This window comes from Oryzias melastigma, linkage group LG6, assembly GCF_002922805.2.
Source record: "Oryzias melastigma strain HK-1 linkage group LG6, ASM292280v2, whole genome shotgun sequence".
Taxonomy (NCBI): Eukaryota; Metazoa; Chordata; class Actinopteri; order Beloniformes; family Adrianichthyidae; genus Oryzias; species Oryzias melastigma.
The window spans coordinates 33,057,144-33,072,103 of record NC_050517.1 but is presented as its reverse complement, the minus strand read 5'-3'; the positions used below and the strand labels follow the sequence as shown (position 1 = coordinate 33,072,103).

Here is a 14,960-nt window from a genome sequence, read left to right as displayed (position 1 = left end):
TTCAAGTTTTAAACATTTACTTTGGTGATCTGACTCTGATGAATATCTAACATAATCTACTTTAAACTCATGCAGAAATCCAAGTATTCCCAAAGGGTTCACAGACTTTTTCTTGCAACTGTATCTCCAGAGAGATTCATTTTTCAGCTCTTACCTGCACGACCAAGATGACCATCCCTATGGTTCCCAGCACGTGCTTGTTGTCGTCCAGCCACTCCTCCACCTTCTCGAAACAGCCCTGAAAGTCAACACCTTTGGTCAGCTGAGGGTAAAGGATCATTCTACTCCCAGAGTGACGTTTCCGCTCCGGTTCAGAGAGAAGTCGCCCGTTGGAGAGGCAGCGATGTAATTACGGTTCAGGCATGGCGCAGAACTTCACGGCACAGCGTGGCGCCGTCTCCTCTGGGCAGGATTACACACGAGCTTTGAGTGATGAGATTTCCCCGCGGCCCGCTAACGGTCTGCATATTGTCATCCTGGCAATTATTGCTGCTTTTAATCCTCCACTTTGGATCAACACGCCAGACCGAAGGAAGACTGGAGAGCAGCCGCTCCAAAAAAAGACTTTTGGTATTAAAAAAAAAACATCTATTATGATTTTATTTTAATTTTAAAAAATCATATAAAATAAAACAAAGGGAGTAAAAAAAAACACATTTTTATTAAGGATGTAACGATTCTTCATTAATTGGTAAAAACTGATTTTGGCTCCTTTAGACACGTTTGTTTTTTCTGGCTAATTTAGAGTTTAGCTAACATGTAGGCATTATGCTAACTGTGTTTGGTTAATTTAGACATGTTTCATTTTTTTTGGCTAAGTTGGAGTTTAGCTAACACTTTAGCATTGTGCTAGCTATTTTTGGCTAATTTAGATAGCATTTTTCTTGTTTTTTTGGCAAATTCGGAGTTGAGCTAACATTTAAGCATTATGCTAACTGTGTTTGGCTCCTTTAGACATGTTTCTATATTTTTTTTTTTTTTGGCTAATTTAGAGTTTAGCTAACATTATAGCACTGTGAGAGCTATTTTGGGGTAATTTAGACATGCCTCTATTTTTTTGGCTAAGTTGGTGTTTAGCTGGCATTTTAGCATTATGCTAACTGTTTTTGGCTAATTCAGATTGCATTTTCCTTGTTTTTATTTTAGACAAATGCAGAGTTCAGCTAACAGTTTGGGATTATTCTTACTGTTTTTGGCTTGTTTAGACATGTTTTCAGATTTTGTCTAATTTGGAGTTTGGCTAACACTTTAGCATTATGCGAGCTGGTTTTGGCTAACTTACATAACATTTTCTAGTATTTTAGGAACATTTTTAGTGTAGTTAACATTTTAGCATTATGCTAACTGTTTTTGGCTAATTTATACATGTTTCCAGTTTTGGTCTAATTTACAGCTTAGCTAACATTTTAGCATCACACTGTTAATGGCTTCTTTAGACTCGTATCTATGTTTTGGCTAATTTGGAGTTTAGCTAACACTTTAGCATTAGACTTTCTGATTTTGGGTAATTTAGACATGTTTCCATTTTTTTTTTTGCCAATTTAGAATTTAGCTAATATTTTAGCAACCTGTCAGCTTTAGCATTTTCCGCTAACTGCTCTGGCATCTTTAGCAGCCACATTCATCCTACAGCATTCACACGTGTATTATCACAGCTAATGCTAGTTATCTAGTTTGTATTGAATCCTTTCTGCTAGTAGGAAAACAGACAGTTTAATGTGAGGGATAAAAAGAAAAAAATACCTGTCCTTAAAATGCTTAAGTATTGAGAAAAAAAATAGTAAAAAATCCAAATTTTGACTTTAAAACTGTGAATCGAATCATGGATTGACTGAATGGTTACATCCCTAATTTTTATGTTTATTGAGGATAAAGAGATGACTTAATGATGTCACTCGTAAAAGACACAAACAAAATGCAAATTCATAAAATGTAAATTTGTTTGGGGTAATTTCATTCTTACTGACTGAATATAAGATAAAGGCCGTGATGTTAACGGCTCCCCAGCTTCAGAATGAGGCAGCCAAACACCCATCTCATTTACATTTACGGCTCCTGCTTTCCCAGAGCTGGAATTAAGGATGCCTTAGTGGTCATTCTGCGTCGGTGTGCTGCTGCTGTGCTGTTTGTGGGTCTATCTGTGCTCATTTTGTGTGTTTATTTGCATTTATGAGGTGGGGTTTCTGCTTTGAGTTCTTTTTGCATCCAAACAAACAAACAAACTCCAGTGTTTATGCAATAATTGTGATTTTCTGTAATAATTCCAGTAGATTTTTCTCCATCAAAATCTGCTGGAATTATTGTGTTAACAGTTGAAAAAGTGAATGATTTTGTGTTTAAGCGTCACCGGCGGCGCCTCACCCGCTCCCAGAACATGCTGGTGGTGTTGCGCCCGCAGTTCTGGTAGTGCTCCTGGCAGCAGCGGTCCGGAACCACCTTCTCCTTCAGGGCCTCGTACCAGTCGCTGTAGGCGTTCACGCCGCAGCACTTCCACTGAGGAGGTCAACACAGCGGGAGGTCAGAGCGCCGCTCCGACAGATTTTACTTCAGTTTGAGCTCAGATACAGACAGTCACGTTCATTCAGAACATTTCACAGAAATCTCAGAACAAAATTTCAATATCGTTAGGAAAAAAAATGATTTATTTTTTTCTAAAAAATATTATACTTCATTGTTTGTGGGCATTAGGGAACGGAAACCACCGTAAATACACCAAATACGGAGAACTCCGTATGGTATCGTCGTATCGTGTGGGCGATTGATAAATGTCTATCTTGCCATTTCTTTTATACCGTTTTTGTTTATTTTTGTTGCGCAACTTTTGTGCAAAAATGTGTTTTTGTACTATGAAACTTGCAACTGTTGTGCACTGTATATGTGATGATTCAGTTAATGACATTTTTGTCCATTTTAGACAAAAATAATAACTGAAAGTATAACTGAAAATATATTTATTGTTATCTTAATTCAAAATATAAATACAATTTTTTCCATATCGCCCTTCAATGTTAACAATTTACACTTCTGGGTTAACACTTGATAAATTGGACATTTCAAACAATAAAAATGAAGAAAACTTTTTCTCTTTGGCCTGTTTTTGTTCAAAAGTACGACGGAGTATTCGGGCCACCAAAAAAAAAAAAAAGTAATATTACGACTTGTTTTTTCGTAAATTTACGACTTTTAATCTCGTAAATATACGAGAAAAAAGTCGTAAATTTACGAGATTAAAAGTCGTAAATTTACGAGAAAAAAAGTCGTACATTTACGAGATTAAAAGTCGTAATATTACTTTTTTTTTTTTTTTTTTTTGGTGGCCCTAATACTCCGTCTTACAAAAGTCACATATTGTCACATACATTTTACCAAGTAAAATTTAAGATGAATCTGATTACATTTTTGACAGCATTAACTAAAAATAAATGTTCTAAATGTACAGTTCTGTGTGTGATTTCCATTTTGTGATTATTCACAAATAGTTGGCGTATAGTCACTAAAAAGAAAATAATCGTGATTAATTAGTTATATTTTTTACATTAATTTCCCAAATAAAAACAGTTTATTTTACCGTCTGTGCTGCATGTCAGCCAGACATTTGTAAATCTAACTAATTCCAATAAAAACATTAGGAGACCTTCAACGTATTTTTTGAACCGTAGCCTGAACCATTAGTATTATTTCATATATAGAAAATGTGCAGAATATGAAGTTTGGTTTTGTTGGTTTTTCTGTCAGAGGACATTCAAAATCTGTCAGAATGTTCTAGTGATTTCCTGGTCTGTTCTGTCCTTCAACTGTTTGTGAATGAGTTAAATAAGTTTTGAGTTCATTTATTTATTTTTTACTGCTCACTTCATCTTTACTTTGCAGTTATTTTAATGTTTTTTAAAGCTGAGAGAGGATGGAGGGTAAAGGAGACACATGTGGAGCTGCAGCAGGAGGAGAACTTTCCCTCTGATGTGATGAGACAAACAACATCAATGAACCTGAATCGTATTCTAGGACATAGTTTCTGCAGAGCAGCAGGGGTTTGTTAGTAATACGCCTCTGAGGTCGTGGGTGGGACTGTTGGCCCCCCTTCCCATCACCCAAACTGAGAGAACTCTGTTTAGGGTTAGACAATCTATTCGTCTATTTCTACGTCACAAATAAAAGCAACATTTTTTGTCTGATTCACAACAATTTAAAGGAAGAAATCCTCGGAAATGCTCAATTTATTCACATTTATCCTCCATCGTTCAGCATATGAACCTTTTTCTCTTGTTGGTTGGTCCTCCTGACACACCAGCCACAGGAGACCAAGCTGCAGGTCGCCATGACAACGCCTCACACCTTGTATCAAAAAGTCTCCAGCGTGTGAGAAATGATTTTAACATTAAATAAAAAAAGATCTTTTTTTTCCACGTCCTCAGGAGTCTGATGAAAGGGAAGCGTTTGTGGTGGAATGAATAAAATGTTTTCAACTGTTGTGAGGAAAAAAAAGTGACAAAACCAGATTTGTTTCCCTTTTGAACAAACTTACTGTTCATGATGTCAAAATAAAAGACTTATGAACAAAAATAAACAACTATACTGAAATAATTTCATTGTGTGACGTTCTCTTATGTTTATTTATTATTACTTGTGTACGTATGATTGTTTTCCGTTTAATTTTATGACTAATTATCTTGTGTTTGATGTTTAGAATGTTGTTTCTTGTTTATGTTATTCTTGCTTTAATTGTTTGAAATAAACACATTTCTGCTTATTAAATGACATTAAAATATATTTTTTAGCTTCTTTTAGAGACAAAAAGCTAAAAAAATTACGACAAATGTGTCAAACTTCAGAACTAAAGGTTTTAGTGTAATCCTTTCCGATAAGGACTCGTTGATTCTAAACCTTTAAGACGATACGCTGACATCCTTTTGCAGAGTTTTCACGCTAAACCGCCGTGGCGGTGTAAGACGTGCGCACTGACCTCGGCCTGGATGATGTTCCAGGCGTTCCGGAGGCCCAAGTTGTTCTCAGAGTTGTAGAGCGCCAGGCCGTCCTTCAGGTCCTGCTTGGCGTTCATCCTCACCTGCAGAAGAAGAACAAACATCGGCCCGGTGAGCGGTCACTCGGGTAGATCCGACCTTTAGGATCAGGAGGTCGAAGCTCCAGAGTTTCGGTCTCTCCAGAACCAGCAGTTTTGTGTTTGTCCAGATAAACGCTTTCAGGCAAAACTGTTTTATTGTCCACAGATTTCATTCCTCGTAAAGTTTATGAGGACGACTGTAAAATCTGTTTATGGGGGTCGTTATTTATGAAAAGCCTCTCAAAGTGGAGCAGCTTCGTGGTCGAGCAGCAAACAGAAGTTCATTCATTCAGATTTCCACCAGAGAATTCATCGAATATAACGTTTACGTGTCATAAACAATTTCAGCAAACATTTCTAAAGTTTAAATTCAAAAATCTTTGAGCGCCACGAGTATTTTCACCACTTTAATCAACATTTTTTTCGTTTTTTTTAAATCAAATCCTAAAACTGTTTGAATCGTCTTGCTGGAACTCATCTTTTGAGAAATATTTTAGTTTTCAGGGTCAAAATCTGACACCCTGAGGGATACTTTTGTATCTTAAAAACATCCATGATGACTTTGATTTGGACCAATTCAGAACGTTTTACATCCCCACCATCCTGATATAATGACTGAAACCTTCTGTCACACTGAGAAAAGCAGAAACAGAACAACAGTCTTGAAATATTTACTAATAGACACAATTGCAGCAATAATTTGTTGTTGTTTGTGTTAGGAACGCTCTTACTAAAACAAATCTTGTTCATGTTCTGGTTCTTTGTGTGAAAACAGTCTCTCCTGTCACTGCCTTTGATGTGACTCCATGATTTTTGTGTTTGGATCAAACTCTTGAACTCATGTCCAGTCTCTTCACACAGCCTGTTAATGCAGGAGTGTATTTGTACACGCCTCTACATCAGAAACTGTAAATCTGTAAGTATTTCAAACACAAACCAGGACAATGATGTGTGAATGCTGTGTTCACACCGGACTCTGTAACGTTCAGGCGACCACTGTAAATGAAAAGTCTGTAAATGTGAGTTTATTCGCGTTCTACAAAGTTATATTTGGGCCACCACATCAAGAACAAAAGTCACCGTTTTAAAAGATTCCTAAATTGCAAACAAAACGTTCAGTTTTAAAAACCAAACTCTCAACATTTGTTTTCTACGAGGTAAGATGGCGCCGGTGTTCCTGGCTGCTCGTCTGTCGCTCCTTCTTTGGGTTCAAACAAACGAGTCTTTGCTGGTTATCTTTTATTCACTTATTTATTTCATTTGTTTTGTTTAGCTTTTAATCTACAGCGCAATTTTAAATTGTGTTAAAATGCTTTATAAATAAAGTCGCTAATACAAATGTTTGATTTAAAAATACATTTTTGCTTTAACAACACGAACGTTTTTCGATGGGTTTCCTTTCATCTCATTTACTTCTATCTTTGATCTTTATTTCTCTTAGTTTAGTTTAACATATGTGCCCCCAAACAGCCAATCACAGACAGGAGGCTTCATGCTGATTGGGACAAGCGCTAGTATCTAGGAGGGGCGTGGCCTTCTAACGAGCTCACTCCCAATTAACTAGAGGGGTTGCCATAGAAACAATGACTCACACTAACCAATGCTTACTTACGACCTCTGGCTCTAACATGGCGACGCCGGTACCAGTTAAATATTAGTCACTAGATTGAAGTGATTTGGTTGGAACTGGAAATAAACCGTCTCCTATGGATGATGTCACACAGTCCATTTCATATATACAGTCAATGGGAAATATGACATCACCCATTTGCATTTGGGCTGGGTTGATTAAATCAATTAATCGATCCATAAAAGTAGAGATCAATTTAGAGCATAAAGCTAAAGTCTGTTAGCTTGATGCTAACGTTTCATGGAATTTCCCATAGGATGGCTAATGCTAACGATTGATCGACCTAAACATACATTGGTGACTAAATGAAGATCTTTATTTGAATTTTCCAACTTCTTTACAGAAATCATCTTAAAGTAACCATTTTTGGTCTAAAACATCGTTTTTGTGTTCATAATTTCTTCTTCTGGATTAAGGTGTAATGCTATAGCGTGATCGCCACCTAGTGGCCAAACTGAAACGTCCTCCAGGAGAAGCAGAACAATCGTTGGAGCTTCTCGGTTTGAGAATCCATGTATGATATTAACATTAACATTATTATTTCACTAATACATTTTACAGTATGTAAACTGCATCAGATAAATATGAATATATTCAAAACATTTATAGATTTTTAATGTATTTGTAAAAAAATAATGTCTAAATGCGTAAACTAAAAACTGAATTGAATTGAGAGGATTGAAAGAATAAAAGAAAAATTGAAATTGATTCTGGAAATGATCATCGATACTCAGCCTTAATTTGTACAAGTAAAAATCTAAAAAATATGACAATTTTACAAAAAATATTTATAAATTCTCTGTGTTTTGTTGATGAAAACTTTGATGTTTTTCAAAAAAATATTTACAAACAGTTTTTTTCTATGGTAAATTGTTTAAATGCATTGTGGTCTCTATTGGCCAATCTAATCAGCATCGATGGACACCAGTTTTTCCAGAGACTTTTGGGAATTTTCCGGTCATTGGATTTTGGAATTGTAGATTTGGAGATCCTGAAAAACTGATGATGTAGAGCACTAAACTGTGAGTCTTCTTAAACTTTAACACATTTTCAGAGTTTTTCTAGATGGTTTCTCTACATAAAGGTCCAAACTTGACGTCTGAGTTTTTCCTTTACTCAGTTTTTTTGTACGTTTTTCTCTCCTTTATTTGTAGCTAAAGCCTTTTCGACCTTGTAGAGTTTTAATTGATATATCTGCTTCAAATGACTTTCCTTTGCAGAGCGCGTGAACGCCTTCCTGCCCTTCACTTCGCCGTATTAGGAAGCTGCGCTCGCTGCCAATCTCACGTCTGCAGCTGTGAAAATGTTGCGTCGCCGAGCCGAGCCTTCTGCAGTGTAAGCAAATCAATTTCTTCTGGAGTGAAGCACGACAATGTCATGAGTGGCAGCGATACTCGTCTCTGGATGATTTAATGAGATAAAAATCTGAGCTTTTGCTCTCCTGCTGCTCGCCACGTCTGGGGATTCGCCAGCTGCCAGCAGAGATTGAGAAGCTCGTCAGATAGGCGCTGATTACGGCTGAGAGCGCCGCCGCGACCGCGCTGCACGCTTTGAGCCGTGGCACAAGCAGAAAATATGACGTCCATGATGATGGCTTTAATAGTTCAAACATAGGAGCTCAGAATGTGACTTTTTTAACAAGTTGGAGAAGAAAAAACGTTAAAGGTTTAATTTAACCTCATGTTAAACAAATTTGATCGTTTAAAGTGTGTCTTCTGAGATGTTTTTATTTGTTTATGTATTTGCAATGTTTCTCACCTCTCCTTGGTTGGTGGAACAAGGTTTGAATTTGATTTTGTTTTGGCTAATTTAGGCCTTTTTTTGTTTTGTTTTTTAAGCTATTTTGGAGTTTAGCTAATATTTCAGCTACATGCTAGCTGCTTTAGCTTATTTAGGCTTTTTTCATTTGTTTGGCTATTTTGGAATTTTTGCTAGATGCTAGCTGTTTGGTTAATTTAGGTTTTTTTACACTGTTTTGGAGTTTAGCTAATATTTCAGCTACATGCTAGCTGTTTGGCTAATTTAGGCTTAATTTTTAGCTTTTTTAAAGTTTAGATTTTTTTTCAGCTACATGCTAGCTTTTTTGGCTAACCTAAGTGTTTTTTTTTTTTTTTAGTTTTTCAGGCTAATTTGGCATTTATCAAATATTTTAGGTGGCTATTAGCGTTTTCAGCTTCAGCGTTTTTAGCTATGAATGTCAAAATCTTCAGCTATCAACACTAGCATCTTCGTCGGTCAGATTTTAAATAAAATAAATGTTCATCCTGTTCGTCCCGTGACCTAAGGTGTGTTTTGATTTTTGCCCCCTTGTGTGATTGACTTTGACACCCCGACCACGAGGATCTAAGACAAAAGAGGACGTGTGACTTATGCATCAAATGTGGTTTTGTTAAATAAAGAATTGTATTGTTCCTGAACCTTTTGGAGGTGTTGATGAAGCATGAAAGTCTTTCATCCAGTTGGCTCACTCCAGTGATGCTTCCTGTAGCTCCATAATAAATATGCAGTGAGGCAGATGAGCATTTGAACACCCTGTGAGTTTGCAAGTTCTCCCATTAGAATCATGGAGGGGTCGGACATCTTCTGGAGTGTCCTCACCAGTCTCCAGACCTGAACCTGATAGAAAATCTGTGGAGGGTTTCTCAGTGACAGAGCAGAAACCTGACTGATCTAGAGAAGATCTGTGAGGGGGAGTGGGCCAAAGTCCCTCCTTCATTGTGTGAAACTCTGGAGAAAAACTACAGGAGATGTTTGTGGAATCACAAACAAGAGCTGCTGCATCAGATATTAACACTGGTTTTCTCACATGTTCAAATACTTATTTGCAGCAGTAGCATTCAAATAAATTATTTTAAGTGATTTCCATTTTTTCCACAGTAGACATGAACCTAAGATGAAAATCTCTGACCCTCCATGATTTCTAAGTGGAAGAACATGTTCAAATACTTTTCATAACTCACTGTTTTATGTATGTTCAGGGTAGGGGAGGTACTGGTACTTTTTGGACTTTATCAGGTGCTGGTACTGAACTGGTACTTTATAACAGTTCTGTGCGTCATTCACACACTGAAGTAAACACGTTTCTCACCACATCTGTTTCATCTTCGGTGACTGAAGCTCAGCCTCACCTGTTATTAGGAGGGACAGTGATTTTGTAACTTTGACATCAGGCCAGTGATTGTTCAGGGACAGATTGTTTTTCATTAAAAACTACAGTTTTATGATAAGAAAATGTAATTTTAAATTCCATATTTTCACGTCGAAGTCTTTAAGTTTGTTCGTGTAAATCAGATTATCAAACCAAATCATAGTGATTACTTTGACGTTTTCTTATACTCGTATTTTCATATTTTTGTAGTCTTGATAGAATTGTTGAACATTATATTGTCTGTTTTTATTGAAGTGGCAACCAAAGGTGCAGACATTCATCTGCACATACTTCAAAACAGACCAGCTCAGACTTTATCTCCAGGAGAACTCGAGGCTGCAGAGATACAGTTGTGGGGAAAACTAAATCATTGGTATGTACGCGTGTGTCCAGACTGTGATTTTCAAATGTACTTTCAGCGCGAGGATTTAATGAAACCATCTTCCTCTGCTCACTGCAGCAAGAAAAACTCCACAAGACAAGGTTTTTATTAAATCTTTTTGTACGTATGGAAAACTGACGGCATTTCTTTACCGTCAGTTTTCAGAAAAGGTTTCCTAAACCTCAAAACTCTCACAGTCCGTCATTCTCCATCAAACACCCACATTTTGAACAGAACCTGATGGATTCACATCACGATCAAAATGTGCAGCACAATCTGAACCTCTTCATGCGTCAGTCAGAAGGTACAGCCGGCCAGCGAAGCTTCAGACCTCAACATTTTCCACTCCTCCCCTAAATGGAGCGAGTCTCTATCAGGGAACCCCAAACCTTTTCTTGTGAGGACCACTAACTGTTTTCCTCTCTGATGTGGGGCCGGGTCGGTTTGTAGGCTAACAGAAAACACACATAGCCAAATTTTAAAAGATTAATGTCTGTAATCTTCATAGAAAAAGATAATGCTAAAACATTTTAAAAACTAGATATATAGCATCACCTGTAATAATGCTAGTGTGAATACTGTTAGCTGAATGTGGCAGCTGAAGATGCTATAGTGCTGATAGCTGAAGTTGCTGAAAACACTGAAACTATTAGCTGAAAACGCTGAAGCTTATAGCTAGCTAAAATATTAGCGAAATGCCAACTTAGTCTAAAGAAAATTGAAAAAAAAAATCCTAAATTAGCCAAAACAGCTAGAATTTAGCTAAAATATTAGCTAAACTACGACGGAGTATTAGGGCCACCAAAAAAATAAAAAGTAATATTACGACTTTTAATCTCGTAAATTTACAAGTTTTTTCTCGTAAATTTACGACTTTAAATCTCGTAGATTTACGAGATTTAAAGTCGTAAATCTAGCCTATGACTTTTAAAGTCATAAATATACGACTTTATTCTTGTAATTTAGCAGTTACGACTTTTTTCTCGTAAATTTACGAAAAATAGTCGTAATATTACTTTTTTTTTTTTTGGTGGCCCTAATACTCCGTCGTACTAAACTCCAAAATAGCCCCAGAAAAAAAAGTGAGAAAAAGCCAACATTGCCAAAACAGCTAGCATGTAGCTGAAATATAAGCTAAACTTTAAAACAGCCTAAAAAACTGCAGGAAAAAAGCTCGAATTAGACACACAGCTAACATGTAGCTGAAATACTAGCTAAACTCCAAAATAACCTAGAAATCTTTAGTAACTGGAAAAACAGTCGATAAAGCTAGCATAAAAAGAGCTGAATATTTGATAGTCGAAAGAGCTGAAAAGTTATGGACGTCCAAAAAAACGTATGGAAGAAAATATTAATAACAAAGAAATAAAGAAAAAGTGAATCACTATTAAACCAATTAATATACAATCTCCCGCCATAATTCAGACTGCAGGGGGATGGAATAAAGAGTCGTGTTCTATGTGGGTCTTGATCTGCAATTCTGATTTCTGTGTGTGTGTGTGTGGGGGGGGGGGGGTGGCTGACCAAATGTGGAGGCGGGCCTGATCCGGCCCGTGGGCCGCGTTTTGGGACCACTCCTCTATACGCACTTCGAGGAAACGCCTTCTCTAAAACTCGACACGCCTCAAAGCCTCCATAGAGAACGTCACTTCATTAACTGCCTCTTGTGTAAACCAGGCCGCTCACAATGTGACGAGACTCAGGAATAATCTCTCTAAGATCTGCATAAATGTCTGATATCCTGGTTAAATGAAGGGAAAACGTCAAAGATCTAACTTGGAAACTGTGTCAGTTTACAGCCAGTGAAGGTTTTCTTTCCATATTTCTCAATGCTGTGATCCCACAAAAGCAGCTGCTTATATAAGAGGTTCTCTCCAACAGTTTTAAATGAGATGCGTATCATTGCAGATGACAGTCTACTTTCAAACTGGATGCAGAAGAGGATCTGCACCTCAGGCTGCTGGAGCCACCGTTTCTGTCCCGGTGCAAAAAAAAAAAGAAGCTCCAGAGGAGCATCATCAATCTCTGCCTGGCTCTTTGTTTCTGCCCTTTATCTTCTGGTTTCCTCTCTGGCTCCATGTGATGTTCCTCACTCATTACATAGTCCTGGAACTAACACAGTCACAAGAGATCAGTGCCTTCCTTCCTCCCATGAAGAAGTCTGCATCCCCAATAAGTCACTGCATATGTTCCATTTCCTGTGTGGAAGTCTTTGTTACTGCCTGAAAAGCAACCTAATGATCCAGATTTACTGCTAACGAGAGGCAGAACCTCCAGATCAGAACAAAGGCTGTGATCATGCAACACTGACCTATTTTCTCCAGGAAAAGAGGAAGATAAAACAATATTTTGTAGCTTTAACCTATTTTTCTTCTAAGACAAACGCACTTCTAGATGTAGTTTATGTTGTTTTAGTGAGGGAAGTGATGTACAAACATGTAGCTGATGGTCACTGGTGGCCCCGGGGTTTCAACCCAACATTTGTTGACAAAGCCTCATCCTTCTCTGACACGGACAAGCTGATTGTTCCTCTGGGCTGACCGGGGCGGCGCTTTCATCGCAGGAAGGCTTCAGCTTAGCCAGAAAAACGAGCGGGAGAACCGAGCGGGCTTCACTTCCACCGCTCACCGAAACACAGAAACAGAGTCTCCACGCTTAACCTTGGCAGGTGGGGGGGCAGGTCAGGTGACACAACTAGTCGACGAATCGACTATTGAAAGAGTCCAAGACTAATTTAATAGTCGATTAGTTGTTACTTTATATTATACGGAGTCAGAGTGTAGTAAAGTTGAAAGTTATAACGGTATTCTGCTAGCTTTTTGGATTACTTTGGCATTTATTAAGATTTTTAGGCTATTTTGGGGTTTAGCTAATATTTCAGCTACATGCTAGCGATTATAGCTAACTTAGGCTTTATTTTAGACTTTTAGGCTGTTTTCAAGTTTAGACTTGGGCTTTATTTTATTCAGCTACTTTATTTTATTTTATTTATTCAGCTATATTTTAGCTGTTTTGGCTAACTTAGGCTTTTTGTCGTTTTTTAGGCTAATTTGGCATTTAATCATTATTTTAGCTGGCTATCAGTTTCAGGGTTTTCAGCTATTAGCTTTCGTGATTTCAGCCATCAACTTCAACATTTTCAGCTATCGTCACTAGCTTCTTCAGCAGCCAAATTCAGCTTACAGCATTCACACTAGCATTATCGCAGTAATGCTACATATCTAGTTTTTAGTTAGTTAATGATGGTTAAGATGTGTGCTTTACATCCACTTTGTGGATGACCCAGTTAGTCGACTAATCGGAAAAAAATAATTGATGATTAGTTGACTATTAAAATAATGGTTTGTGGCAGCTCTACTGGTGACACACTCACACCTGTTAGCACATTTGCTGGGATCTGCAGCTGAGTGGACGCCGACCAACGCGGTATTTCTATATCCTAACAATGGAAAAAGTGACTAAAGCTGAATTCACATCAGACAAGGCGTAAAATTCGCCTCTACCGCCTCTCTATTAAGCTCAGACGCTCCGACCACCTAGTAACTGCAGACAAACTTCATTCGTTGACCAAATCATGGAAAACATGGATGATGTTGAGCGAGTAGCTTATGTGTTTCGGAGAACTCAACAGAGGCGCCGTGTCTGGGTTCACCAGATCATTCAGAGTCTCTCCTGGTGCGGTGTACTTCACTAGTGCAGCTATGGCTGCACCTGAGGCCCGTTTTAAAAGTCACTTCCGTCTGTCTGTGGCCCAGTTTGAGATTTAACCTGAGACGGGGGAAATAAATCATAATCGTTATTGCTATAATGGCACCCACAACAGCTCTCTCTCTGCCAGGCAGCCAACCACCGGCAGGAAAGCATAGCCAGGTCAACTGCCCAGGGACCAACAGCCTGGGCGGTACACCTGGCTAGCTTTGCCTAGCTAGCGGCTCCCGCTAGCTTGCTACACTGTCCACCGGGTAAAAATGATCGGAGTGAGACTTCAAGGTTTTTGTTTGATTGTGGGCGGTGCTAATGAAGGTGAGGGCGTGTCCTTATGGATCAAACAGAAAGGTAAATGACAGGTTGAAGTCTGTACAGGCGCAGTGATGCGTTCACGGTCATTATGGTTGCATGTTCAAAGCAGAATTACATCCCAGAGAATTAATGACAGAAATGTTCTCATCTGAAGATACAGATAATTGCGTTTTACACAATTAATGTGCAATGATGGATGAGTCCCGCCGAGCCTCTCCGTGTGCATCTGAATACAGTTTAAATGGAAAAAAGTGACATTATCAGAGAATATCCGTGTCCTAATGAGAGCCCTCATCATTATATCAGTAATGCGACGGCTTCTGTCCATTCAAGAACCTGAACTGACTAAGATAAATTCAAAATTAACCTTGAATAAAACATAAAAACTCCATAATGTGCAGGTGGTTTGGCAGGAACATTACCATTTGTAGAAAGAAAAGGGAAAAGAAAAATATAAATGCACCACCTGTGAGGTAGAGTGTGACAGATGGTGTTGGAGTGTGTACACACATGTCAACTGTGGTGCATGAATCACGCGTGATCCGTTTCATGAGTCTTTCACTGCTAAATTTTAAAATATTTAGAATTTTTGGCATCTAAAACAATTTAAAATCCTTTGTGTTTCTTCAGTAAAGCTCTTTAGGACTTGTGTTTGAAAAGTTTTGACATAAAGTCGACCTCAGCAATACTGAAGAGAGTTGATGCTCTGGAGGAAAAAAAC

General features: G+C 38.0%; 1 protein-coding gene across 6 annotated transcripts in view; it reads right to left on the bottom strand.

The window, feature by feature from the left end:
* Nucleotides 1-14,960, bottom strand: part of tspan9a (tetraspanin 9a) — a 337,382-nt gene that overhangs the window by 12,692 nt on the left and 309,730 nt on the right. For all 6 annotated transcript variants that reach the window (XM_024281296.2, XM_036212565.1, XM_036212564.1 and 3 more), the window contains 3 exons: nucleotides 4,961-5,062; nucleotides 2,362-2,493; nucleotides 155-238 (listed from right to left, as the gene is read on the bottom strand). In XM_024281296.2, the coding sequence (XP_024137064.1) occupies nucleotides 155-238; nucleotides 2,362-2,493; nucleotides 4,961-5,062 (318 nt within the window). The remainder of the gene's footprint in view (nucleotides 1-154; nucleotides 239-2,361; nucleotides 2,494-4,960; nucleotides 5,063-14,960) is intronic.